Here is a 14124-nt window from a genome sequence, read left to right on the forward strand (position 1 = left end):
GCAATAAATATTCATATTTACATGAGAATACCGTCGTATCTTCGGTAAGTGAAATATATTTTTGAATGCTTGATTGGTTGACAAGTTCATGTGAAAGCATAGTGACTCATTTCACTAATAATTGCTATATGACCTGTTTGTAATTGATAGTTTTGGGGAAAATGATACAACAAAGATATTTTCTAATATACTTAACATGCATTGAATAGCAAACTTTGTAAAAGTGTAGATATCCCATCAGTAATGGTGATAAGCTGATTACAACTTACAGTGTTTGTGACTGAAAAATCATCTCCTTTGCTACTGAGATCTCTCTAAAAAGTGTTTTCAAGTAAAGAAGTTGCATGTAAAAATTAGCGGTTTAATGATAAATTAAACACTAGTTAATATTAATGAATCAGTTTCGTATGTCCTCATATAATTCTATGCTATTCAATACAAACATTTATGACGCAAGAAGAAATATTGCAGTGAACATATCAATATTCAATTTGTTACTTACGAGTTTTTCGTTCCTCATAGTCTTGCTCTGCCTGTGACCTTGTGTGTTTATCTGGAAAAAAGAATAAAGAAAAAAATAAAGCAGTCGTCTGCAATCAATATCTGAAAAAAGAGACAGACTCGTACATATAACTAAATTCATCATGTCTGTTAGAATGTTATACATCATAGGCAAACTAGGAGCTTAACTGTATACAATTACTAAAACACACACAAAGATATAACAATACTAACCTGTATCAAACTTTTCATATGTTATGTTAAAATATATATAGTTTACGTTTTATAGCAAAGATATGAATTTAGATAATTTTAGATGAGAGAGAGAGAGAGAGAGAGAGAGTTGTGGGTTTCTTTTTTAACATTAGCACTCATTTCGATAACATAAATACCAATCTAATAATTCGGAGTCGTGGGAAAAGTTCATTTAAATTGCCACTGTATATTATAAATAATTAAGCCAAACAAATGGTTTCTGATATATTTTCTACAATGTAAATAGTACAAAAGATAAAAGGCAAGGGTAGTTTTCCTGGAAGCACCGAGCACCCAAAACACCCATATATTTTCAAAGTAGGCCCATAACAAACAGTAGCCATAAGGGAAAAATATTATTGACCGGTTGCTTCAAAAGTCTATTAAGTACATTTAAACTGTATGCAAAATATAGAACAAAGTTGGGGGGAGGAGTGTGTAGAGGTAGAAGTGTAGAGGTAGAAAGGGAGGGGGGAAGGGGAAGTTGAACACGAATAAATATTCAAAAGGGAGCGCTACGTTCCTTAAACACGGTTAACCAAAGTCAACCAATGGTGCTAACATTCTTGGATAGTTCAGTTTGTTTATTTTTATTTCAGTATAATTTTGAAACATGCCAGTTATTTTAAGAGGAGGTGTCAGCATTTACTTTCTTTAAATGCTATGGCTACATTCAAATGTCATGCTTTATTCATAAAAAATAAATCCTAAAGGAATAGCAACACTTCGTCACCGAAACGAAACTCTTTATCATTGTATGTATGTATGAATGTGTAAAACACCAATAAACACAGGAGTTTACAAAAAGATGACAAAGACAAAGTAAGCAATGAAACACATTGGGGCCTCGCCTTGGAACGAACAAGACATTGCTGGGAAGTTTATATCTATTACTGGCTCTCTTGACATCGACATGGTCAAAAGTACAGGACACAGTCATTAAAACAATAAAACAGCAGTTTGATAGACCATGTTTATATGTAACCTTTGTTCATACCATAATCATATTGTTTATATTACCCGTGGCATTCTTCTATCTAATTCTTTAATATTGTATTTTACCATTGCTGAATCGGAGCTTGTGTTTTAACTTAGTCAACCTTTCATCAATATTGGAAATCAATTAATTAATTTCATGTTTCCTTAAAAATGGATGAATAGTTCAGCAGCTTTTAAACCTTTCTGGACAATGTAAAGAAGTAAAACAAGGTTTAAAACTTTCACTCACTCGTCATATCCAGCATTGTCACTTTGCTTTCGGACAAGATCTAATGAAGTTTGTAGAAACGTTTCATACATGAATAGTATAATTGATATGACATAAATGCAACAACACACACAGAATGACGTCCAGCACCCGATATGAAATTCAGGCGTCAGTGTATGGAAATGTTTCCGGTACTAGTGTAACTTGGGAATAGAAACGAGTATGTAATAATACATAATTATCACTAAGTCTTTTTAATATTACTCATAGCACGTTTATGTTCAATTTTGGATATAATTAAATCTATAATCGAAGAATTACAGTTCTCGTGCATTTTAGTTTATTATTTTAATATTATGGAAAAAAGTACGAATGGACAGATAGCTTATCACTACCCGGGGCATGGTTAATTTGTCTTTCAATTCCTTTAAATGACACGTATCACTATATCAAGTTACATCAAAATTTATACATAGGAATTAAAGCCATTCTCTTAAATACTGAATATCTGACCAATTGAATCCAATTTGAAAGAGATATAACGTTGTACAAAACCAAAATATGGGACTTTCTAGGTCGCTGAGCTTTTGTGATGTCTCCTCCTGTTAAATAACTTCCATTCTGTGAGGCGAAATCATTTTTCAAAAGATTTAAAAAGGAAAATGACGTTAATATTATTCATAGCAGAGTTATGGTTAGTGTGCATCTAGTACCTCTTCACAATTCTATGTCAAAGTCCCTTCTGTACATTTAATGACATTTTTCTTAAACATCAAAATGTGAAAACTAAATACAATTACATATGGAAACAATGTTGTATTGATAAGCAGTCAGCGCTATGTGACTTCTCATCCAAACTTCCTTATAAGCCAACAAGCTTCTTCAAAATTCTAATAACATGCCTCAATTAAAACCCCACTAACGGAAATAGAACTTTAAAGATTTTCTCAAAAAACAAGACGGGTCGTATTTTTGTCAATATGAAAGTCAGAAATTTTGAACCTAGTACATGAGAAATGCGGTAATACCATTACAAATCTAATTTAAAGTTCAAAGCTATATCTTCATAACTAACAATATAATCTTAAAGGTTTTACCAAAGTTTCCATGCAATGCATTGACTGTGAGCAATTTTAATCAATTGCCTAAGAGATATTGAAGAAAAAGTCTTTTTTGGCAATTTACCACAGGAAAAGGACAAATAATTTTGTCAACCTACATGTATTAGTCAGACTTATGGAACCTGAAATGTGAACTTGTCTAATAAACCTTCACTTTAACTGTAAGAGTCAACATGATGTATATGTATTGGATCTGTATAGAGGACGGTAAAGGATAGAATGGACGGACGGGACAAAAAAGGAAGGTACGGGATTATGATAGAGCTGCAAGAGTTTGAGGTTGAAACGTCACTCATCTAGGATGAGCACCTTGACAAATGGGAGATAATAATACTTTTCAAACTTGCATTTCATAGTGACTTTGGCTAAATATATAATGATCTTTGGCAAATATAATAAATAATTTTTGTTCGTTACATTCTTTAGGCATAGTATGTTTGTCAAAACTGTACTCATGCTATAATAAATGTATCTTTGTTGAGAAACCATGATAGGTAAACCAAATGTTAGAAATACATCTAGTAAAAATCTGACATGTATCAAACACACAGTGAACCAGCAATGTGTACACGATTAATTGAAGGCTTTCACTATAAAGACCATGGATGATGCAAGAATTGCCGATGACTTCTGACAGTTAAATATTTGTTTCACATTCTGTTTTCAACTCCATTTCAAACAGTTTGAAATAATTTCGATATTCACATCGTTAGTCGTGTAGGCAACATCAAACGATACCAGTTTCAAAGCTACGATAATTTGACGTGTAATAGTAACTGGAATGTAACGTTGTGAATGTTACATGTACGATAAGGCTAAGATGGTTGGAGATGCAAGGAATTTAGGGTTTTACAGCTGTTGGTGACATTAGGAGGAGCAAGATATATAAGGTTGTGACAATCGGAGGTACAAGAGCTAGGCGTGAGCATGGTGTGGGATGTAGTAGCAAGTACGGGTGTACTGATGGCAGATGCATGAGTTTTAGGCTGTGCTAATTGAAGCTGCAAGAGTTTATGGTAGTGATAATGGGAGCGTTATGTTGTGACATTTGGATAGGCATGGTTAAAACGTGATTATTGGAGGGTTGTGATAATTGTAGGTGCAAGAATTTAAAAGTTGTATTATTGGAGATACAAAAGTTAAATCTAGTGATAATGCTAGGAACAAGAGGTCAGGTTTGTGATTACTTTTGTTGAAGATTACGATAACTAGAGATGCAAATGATTATGTTGTTCCCATGCTCTGGATTTAACATTTTGATGAAGAAATTCCAGTACTCAGAGCAAACATTTACAAAAATTACACTAGGTAAATGTTTGCTCTGAGTACTGGAATTTCTTCATCAAAAATAGAGATGAAAAGGTTTATGGTTGTAATTAATAATGATGCAAGCGTTAAATTGTGAAACATTTGGTGGCAAAGGAGTTTACGGTGTGATACTGATTGAGATAGTTAAAACCCGTTACAAATGGGGAAATCAAGTATTTAAGCTTGTTAACATTGGTAATGCAAGTGTTTCAGGGTAATTTAAGCAGAGGTGAATAAGTCACAGTTGTGATAAATGGTTATGAAAGGGTTAAGGTTATGATTGTTGAAGGAGCAGTTAACGAAGTTTAAGTGCTAGTGTTTATTGTTTTTGTATTTGGAGTTGTAAGTGATATTTTAAAGAGGAAGAGTTCAATGTTATAACTTGATGTGCAAGGATTGATGATATTATAGCTGGAGGCGCACGTGTTTAAGGTGGTGACAATTGGAGTAACAAGAATTTAAGGTAATAATAATTCAAGTTGCAACAGGTTACTTGATAAATTAGAATTCAATTTTATTCAAGGATCCGTACAAATGCTATCATATTTGATGCCATGTAAACTCTGCAAGAATTGCCGATAACTCATAAAGTTCAGACATTACGTTTTACATTTTTTAAATTTTGACATTAGGAGGCGGAACTGTTTAAATTTGTGACAATATGAATGTGCAACTGGCCGTGAGAAGTGGAGGTGAAAGAGTTTAACGTTGATAAATGTTGTTGAAGATTGTTGTAATTGGTGCTGTAATTGGAAGTGCAAAGGTTAATGATTGTTACAATTGGATACGCAAGAGTTCAAGGTTGTGACAATTGGAGCTGCAATAGTTAATTTCAGGTTGCGATAATAAGAGGTGCAATAATTTAAGGTTATGATAACTGCAGATGTATACTGTTTGTGATAATTGAAGGAGCAGAGGTTCTAGTTTGTGTTAAGTGAAGATGCAAGAACTGAATATAGTGATAGTTTGACACAATAGTTAAAATTTGTAACAGTCAGAGGAACAAAAAATTGAATGTTTCTGACAGGTGATGGTGTAGGCGTATTCGATTGTGGCTTTTGGCTCCGAATAGTTTAATGTGTTGTTAATTCGAAGTGAAAGTGTTTAAGTTTGTTATCATATAAATTTAGGAGTTTAAAGTTTTGATCATTTGAAATGCCTAGTTTAAAGCTGTGGTAAATTGGGGTGCAATGGTTGTGATAACTGGAGAACTTTGTGATGAGTTTTGGTGCAAGGATTTGAAGTTGTAGTAATTGAAGGCGCGCGAGTGAAAGGTTTCGATAATTTGATGTACAAGATTTATGATGGAAATGCAAGTTTTATGTTTGTAATAAGTGAATGTGCAATAATGTGATTTTGTAATCTTTAGATTTACAAACTCTCGCGTAATGTCCAATTTTGTTGCATCTGTTGCATGTTGCTGTCTCAGCATAACACTTTTGGTCGTGTTTAAGTCCACACTGTTGACATGAATTTCTTAGTGGTAATCCACCGCACATTTTTATTGTCATTTTCTCTGGGGATTTTTTCGTATCTCGCTTGCTAATTGAGAGGTTGGGAAAGACCACTGTTCACCGCCACGTGTAATGCCGAAAAATTATGATGGATGTTAAAGGTATTATGATGTTACTGGCACTACTTGTTATGTTCAAATGATAAAATACAGTTCCAGATTTTCTTCTTTATTATTCGTCCGGGGAAAACCACACAGTTTAAAGAATAACAAGTTTGTCAAAGGTTATCCTGACGTTAACAACTAAAGTACATATATTTAAAAAGAGTATCAATTTATTTTCCAGTGGAGAACCACAATGTTATCACTTGGAAATCCAAATCTATCTTCTTAAACTTACTGTCTTTAAAATATATTTTTTCTCAGTATATAATAACTGACCAATTGAAATGATCCTTATTGTAAGTGCAATTAACAGTATAAACCAATCAAATTCAAGAAAGCATACAGGGTAATAAAATTACAGGTATTTGAAATATTAAGAAGTTTTGACAGCAATCAACACCTTATCAGTCAGGAAGTCTTAACATTTAAATTATCAAGTCAGTCACAATGACCCTATCACAAATAGATTTAGAAGCCTTTTAGCACATTCTGGACTATCAAAGATTAAAGTGCATAAATGTGTCAAAGTTGAGACAACAATAAAGTTTTGACAAGTGTCATGAAAACATAAAAAGAATATTCGTTATTTAAAACTTTAGCAACATAAACATATTGAATAATTTATCCTTATTGTAGTTTCTATGTTAAAAGATATACATTTTTGTGCTATCTGGTTTTTAACGATTTTTCTGATTTTTCACTGCACAACAATATCATGAATTAAGGCTGTCCTTTTTCGAAGTGCAAGTGTTTGCTGTAGTAATAATTGAACATGCATGAGTTTTTTTAGACTAAACTTAAGTAATTATGGCAAAGTTGTATTTATGTAGTTCAAAAATTTGAATTTTCAAGTTTGAATATTAAATTAAGTCAGCAGACAACACCTTGATATTTCAAAAGTTTTAAGTTTGCATGTTGCAATTCTTTTACATATAAGGAAAACATAACCATTTATTTATTTATTTATTTATTTTTTTTTTTTTGCAGAGAGGAATAACATATTGTTTCTATCGCATAAACTGCTAGCGGTTCTGTTTAGGTAAAAAAGAGACTGATTAAAAAATGGAAATTTGTCAGACAGGTAAAACAATTTCTTTTCTATTAGTCTACTTTATCATAACAATTTTATTTGAAAACGTTTTTCTTTTATAGAAAACTCTTAATTGAGTCTATCGACTCAAAGACAGAAACATATTTTGATGATTTTTTAAATTTCTGTTATTGATATTTAACGAATATCATTAGGTTCGTAAATCGCAAATATGCTTGCAACACTTGCTATCTCATAAGTAACAACATTGTCGTTTAAATGTCTTACTAAATGAAACATTACTGGTACTCTTTTCACGTAAATAGTTACTGGTTCCAGATAATATATACATACTTTTTTCTTTTGGCTTGTATTTTGAAGCGTCAGGGAAAGATTGCTCTGAAATTGATAATTATCAATTAGTTACCCGTATTGACCATAACGTCACAACTAGTAAATAAACTGGCTCTATTAGAAGCAGGTTGATTTTTTACTTATTTCTTTTCATAAAAGTCTAAAATACGACCATTAACTTAAATACTTAAATGCATATTGTAATAGTTTTATTGTGTGAACAAATGTGTATGAATTACAGTATTTGTAGTATTGAAACGTATTTTAATCATATACTGTTTAAGATATAATATATCATGAATATTTTAATAACGGTTAAATCATACCAAGTGCTTCCCAGTCAATATATGTAGACAGTTCATTACTAAAGGCAGAGAAAAGCTTCTGTTTAGTGCCATTCAGTCCTTGATCTTGCCGCCAGACGTGTAGCATTTTATGTATCTGTTTCTCCGTAGTATCATTGTCCATTTTTATATGGTCAATCTCCGCTGTACGTAGATCAAGGTGTGGTCCTAGTAGCTCCCAGTTAATTCCTATTGCCTTCACAATCTTAGCTAGATCCGAATCGGATGGTAAATCTGGAAGAACAACAACATTTTCTTAATATAGCAACGATAGACGAAACCTTTGAGCGTGCTCATTTCAATTTTGCAAAGGGGACGTGAGGGTGTTGCAATTTGCATTACCAGTCATGAATAGACTTAGTCAATTCGAGTCTGCGTTTGTTTGTTATTTTTGTTTTTTTCAAAGGATCTTCGTATAGATTATATTAACCATCACAATCATGCAGTCTTTAAGTGCCGTGTGGCGACCATAAGTAGCCAGTCTCCTTTTGTTTTTCATAGTCATATTGTTGTGTTTTATCGCCGTTGTCATATTCAATATAAAAGGAAAGAATTGGGCGTAATGAGCTTCCTCTTTTTGGAAACCTTCGAAGTTTTATCTTGTTTTTATAATAAAGTCCTTTTGTATTACTATTTCGATGAGGAAACCAAGCAACATAATAGCACGAATCTGGTCAGTCCCAATTTGTCTGAGAACAGAGTTTCACAGATTCTCCAATTGTGTTCTAAGAAACAATTAAAGAAAAACACGTAGGTCTGAACTGTTAAATGACAGGGCATCAAAAAAGTGTTAGTTTTATTATAAGGGATTTATATAGTACCAATTTCATAAAGCAATGCAAACACTTTTTAAAGTCGTGTTACATTGCAAAATGGCAGCCACTCGGGGCGCCAAATTAAGAGCATTTAAGAATTTTCCAGTGACTGGACCGGGATTCGAAACTCGGACCTCAGGATGAACAGTCAAGCGTGTGATAACTTGACCAATGGACTACCTGTGTTATGTGTTAATCAGAAGCAGATTATCAAAGAAAAAACATTTACCTGTTCGATTTTTTTCATCTTCATTTGCCACTGTCAATGTCTCCTGTTTTTTCGAAAATACTTCAGCAGATTTCGATGAAATCGTTTCTACCTCGACATCGGCTATTTCAACGTCAGCTACCTCTGTTTGTTTCGCAATATCTTTGGTCACTTGTACGAAGTTTTCCATTCTAGACTTTGTTTCCGTTCTATAGTCTTTAGCTCCTTCGTCCCTGATTTCTTCTATCTGCTTTACAGCATGTTTAGACTTTGATGCAACTTTTGTCACATCAGAGTCAGTTTCAAACGGTTGCGCTCCAGCTCTTACGTCTGTTTTCAACCTTTTAACTTCTAGTCCAGTTTCTTCTTTTATCTTTCTCTTAGTGTTATCAGTTTCTAGTGAAATTCTTTTTTCTCCATTATCGACTTCTTTTTCCATTTTTTGAACATCTTCCTTGCCCTTCCTGTTAATATCTTCTTCTGTCATGATCTTCAGTTCCTTCATTTCCTGTACCCGATTGACTCGGCTATATATGACCATTTCGTGTCGATTCGCCGTAAATCCCAACTCACTCACTGCACCCGATTGCATCTTTATAATAGATTTATTTGTTTTTATTTCTATTTCATCAATTGCAGAGTCTATAGCTTTATCTAGGTCAGACATAGATAATTTACCCTGTGTTTCAAAAGCACTGACACAGCTTTTAATAATTTTGATAAGTTCTAACTTTTTTACAGAATCCTTGGCGTGTTCATGATTTTCAGTGTTTAGTTCGTTTTCACCCACCTTGCCAAAGTCATCCAGCACTTTTCGGATATCTTCTATACGTAAGACCAAGGTATCACTCTGAAGCTAGAATGTAATTTTCTCTATAATTGTCATGACTCATTAGATAATAATTTGGTTTCATTTTATTCAAGATATTTTTTTATAGCATATCTTTCGTTAAAAAATTTATTTTAGTTACATAATTGTCTACAATAAAAAATCACTCTAATTATGACACTGATATTTTTTAAGCCAGTCCAAGTTACGGGACGTGGTACATGAAACTTTCGTTGGATCATAAAAGCATGTATTTAAGGAACAAATGACCCATTAAAGCCCTGCTCAGCGGCTATTCACAAAAGTCACGCGCCACACTTTAAAATAGCACGCAAAACAACAGATATTTAATATAGAATGTTATATAAAATAGACTCTATTTTGACAGGCTCCACTGTTCATAGTCAGAATTTTCATGCTTTTTCTGTGACAATTATAGGTTATAAGGTAGAAATGGAGCAGGTTTTTAAATAGAGCTATATCCCTAATAGATAGGTGAGACTTATTTTGTAATGGAAATTTGTCATTCCCCGCCCACTCTTCTTCAATATTACAGTATCTTAACTAGATGCCCTTATTTCCTGTCGCTATACATAGGTCTATGGTTTTAGACCAACTGTCTTAAAATGTATGCAATATAATCGTTTAAACACCTATCACCGCATTGATAGCTTTTTGGTATAGCGTTCGCTTCGATTGCGGGAGGTCGTGGGTTCGATCCTTGGCCGCGTCATACCAAAAACGTGAAAAATGGTACCAGTAGCTCCCTTGTTTGGCGCTCAGCATTGAAAAATAACTTAAAGTCCAACCCCTTTGCTATTTTCATGCATTTGGATTAGATATGTGTATATTATGTATGTAATTAAGATATGCGATAAAATATAATTAAACTAAACTAAAATACTTTTGACGTAGAAACATGAAACGTGTCGGAATATTACTCAGCATCTTGAATTTGGGTACCTGAGTGTTTTTGGATTTTAATCTACAAGACCAGAGACCATTGAGTTAATCAAATGGATGAATTACGGACAAAAAAGTGTGTGTAAAGTGTATCTCAACAAGTATAAAAGAGGCACCACAAAATAACTGTATTCTTTTGTATTTCCATGATCGTAATTATACATGCTTTGCATGAAGAAATTGAAAAATAGTATCTAGTTACAAAAGACCCTCCATGACCTAGTGACCTACATTTTTCACCCAAATAACTTCATGAAAATCATTATTATAATACAGGTAACTTACAGCCATACTGCAAGTTTTTAGGTGGACAATTTAGGCCCTTCCTGAATAAATGTGTTTTTACAACTTCGTCTGCTAATTTATTCTGTCAATCTCTTTTCAGCATGCTAGTTTCACAAATATAGATAAATAACCATCTTTACATGTACACTGTTGAAACAAAATGTGATTAAAATTTAGCTAAATACACTGATTTCTAAACATATTGCTACATTAAAATATACACATTGTCTTGGCCTAATAATATGTCACACACAGTTTGCAACTAGATACTTGTTATTTCTCATTTTCTTTAAAGCCCTGCTATTCAAATTATATTGTGTGTATGCAACCTATTACAATAAGTAACAGTTAACGGCCACATGCCAAACGTTAGCATGCAAAACCACAGGATTTTCATATAAAATTGTATATAAAAAAGACTCTATTAAGACAGGCGTGACTGTTCATGGTCAGAATTTGTATGCTTTTTCAGTGACAATTCAAGGTTAAAAGGTAGAACTGGAGCAGGGCTTTAAACATAAAGGTGTAAAACATTAGAATTTTCTTTATAGCACAAGGTGTTCTCTTTGTGATTTCACTCAGTTTACCTAGTTTTATTGTCCTTGACTGAGTTAAAAAATCATAAAAGTTGTTTAGTTTATACATAATTCATTAATTTAAGACCAATCACGACCTATTGACCTACTTTTTATGCCCGCTAAAAGTTCATGAAAATCAATCTTATAATACAGGTAATAAACAGCTATACTACAAGTTTTCAGGTGGACAATTTAGGCCCTATCTGAATAAATGTGTTTTCACAACTTACCTGTAAACTTATTCAGTCAATGAGGAACATTAGCTTATTACTTCCCTTGAAAAGTTGAATGATAAAGCGCAAGGATAACCAAATATTACATTGGTCCCTTTCAGTTGGATTCCTCTGACTTTTTCGTTATAACCTTTATCCAAGATGTTGCGATTGGTCAAAATAAATATGCTTTTTATGTGTAGGTTTCTAAATAAAAATGATTAATAAAACCTAAATTTAGCAGAGGGCCACTAAAAGAAAACCTGTCTTTAATCATTTTCCAATCCGATGAAATTTAGTATAGATATTGATTTTGAAAATTACAAAGAAGTCAACGATAAAAACAGAGGAAGGACCAATCTACTTCTTGGACATAATCAAGGGAAGTAACTGACTAATATTCCCCTTTTCTTTTCAGTACAGTTTTAAGAACATAGATGAATAACTATCTTACACTGTAGAAACAAAATGTGATTGAAATTTTACTAAATAGACTGATTTTTATTCATATTACTAAATTAATTCAATGAACTATTAAGATATTACACATATTGTCTTGGCCTAATAAATGTCACTGTCAATTTGTAAGTAGATACTTGTATTTCTCACTTTTTTCATAAAAATCATGTACAATTACCATCATGGAAACATAAAAGAATACAGTTATTCTGTGGTGCCTCTTTAAGGTCGATTGTGAAGAAAGTTTTACAACTTACATTAATCACTTTCGAAACCTCATTCCTGATAGAATCTATCGCCAAGTGGTATGAGAGAAAAGGCCAGTTTCCCTTTTCTTTTTCAATATACCAACATTATAAGCAGCCCTTCTCACAGTGTTTAAAAGATATTATAAGATATATTCAACACAATTTTTAAGCTCTTGATGTGTATTTTACACTAAACCGTGGACCATAACACTGGTCTAGTTGAGTAAAATGCCGCTCAAAACACCAATTGCAATACTTCTATTGTTATTATAACAATGCTCAAATGTTTTATGACTCTAGGTCAAATTCATTTTGGGATACCTTCAATACAAAACTTGTTTGAAATTCGGAATGTTTCAAACTAATTTAAAAGGTCTGACTGATGAAAATCCAAAGCAAAACTCAGAATCACAACTTCGTATGCTGAAAATTATTTCATTTACGTTTCATGATCTTAGATCCAGTATGTTTAAGATACATGCGACAAAATAATATGCTCTTTAACGCATATTTTCTACTAAGTTAAAGGCCATTATTGGAATATCAAACAGATAACAAGGTGCACAATTTCACATGCTTAATAATATTCGTATTGCTTTGTCCAGGTCAAATATCTTTGAGATACATGCAACACAAACTTTAAGGTATTCTTTATACTTATTTTGACTAGGTCAATGGCCATTAATCCGGTATGGCTGTTTGAAATCACAATTAAACGCACGTGCATGAATTCATATGCTGAAGGACAATTTAAAAAGGTTTAAGGAATGTTGGGCAACACTTTTTGAGAAAGGTAACACAAAATCAGACGGAAAAGGCAAATCTAAGTATATATTCTGCTAATCTTTGAAACATGTACCACTTTTTTCTTATATTGATATCACTACATCGGCAAAGTATGTTTATTAAATTTATATTTACGCTACAAAAACGCTGTCTTGGTTGGGTAGCCACGGTACAGATATCAAATTTGACTATCTAACATGTATGAAGATCTCAAATTTCAAACCTTTCCTTCAATACTTATAAACTCCCGAGAAATCTATAGTCTTTCTTAGAATAATTCGAATATACTTTGTCCTATGAATCGGACTGCATATTATACAAATCATTTAACTTTTCAAGATCACCCTGCTCCCATTATGCACTGGAATCTATTTTGTTTTTAGCTTTTTTTTGGGTGGGGGGTGAGTGGGGGGGGGGGGCAATTATTTCTGGATTTTCATTCATTTGCCTCATTATCAACTAATAATTTAATCAATCTCGCTTTTCAACGTGTAAGGCAAAACTTACGGAATAGAACATGTCCTAATATGTTAGTCAATACTTAAGATTGATGAAATCAAGGAACTGCGTCGTACACAACAAAATATTTGGCTGTGAATCTTACATTTAATTGGTGTTGTACAACTAAATCCTACCGTCTGTTGAGGCCTTAATGAAACAAATACAATAAAAGTACCTGTGATAAATTCTCTCTAGCATTCTGTGATGATGAATTTGTTGCCAAATATCCAGAATCTGACAGCAGTCTCTGAAAGGTGCTAAAATAATATTGAAGGTCTCCGTCTTCCACCCCAAAATATGAGGATTGTCGAACAGCTTTGCCAGCCTCCCTAGCCTGCAAACAAATAGTAAAATCATTAACGTTAGTATGTCTTGGTTATTTTGACATTATGCATGAGAAATAAGATTCATTACAAAAAGTCTTGCTAACAATCATACTTGTAAAGTAAACCTTATACAAAAGCCTTTAGTACATGTGTTTAGGATTCTTAAGATTTGCCTT

The 14124-nt window shown here is 32.9% G+C and overlaps 1 protein-coding gene across 2 annotated transcripts in view; it reads right to left on the minus strand.

The window, feature by feature from the left end:
* Positions 1 to 472: 472 nt before the first annotated feature.
* LOC123540141 (uncharacterized) overlaps positions 473 to 14124 on the minus strand; it is a 77905-nt gene continuing 64253 nt past the window's right edge. Inside the window, exons 3-7 of one of the 2 annotated variants that reach the window (XM_045324937.2) lie at positions 13798 to 13956; positions 8783 to 9617; positions 7721 to 7972; positions 7395 to 7439; positions 473 to 553 (exon numbers count right to left, since the gene is read on the minus strand). In XM_045324937.2, coding sequence (XP_045180872.2) covers positions 495 to 553; positions 7395 to 7439; positions 7721 to 7972; positions 8783 to 9617; positions 13798 to 13956 — 1350 coding nt within the window. In that variant the 3' untranslated portion in view covers positions 473 to 494. Of the gene's footprint in view, positions 554 to 5309; positions 7440 to 7720; positions 7973 to 8782; positions 9618 to 13797; positions 13957 to 14124 lie in introns of those variants that run through there. The other variant, XM_053526068.1, reaches the window with a different exon arrangement.

The sequence above is a fragment of the Mercenaria mercenaria genome, chromosome 16 (assembly GCF_021730395.1).
Source record: "Mercenaria mercenaria strain notata chromosome 16, MADL_Memer_1, whole genome shotgun sequence".
Taxonomy (NCBI): Eukaryota; Metazoa; Mollusca; class Bivalvia; order Venerida; family Veneridae; genus Mercenaria; species Mercenaria mercenaria.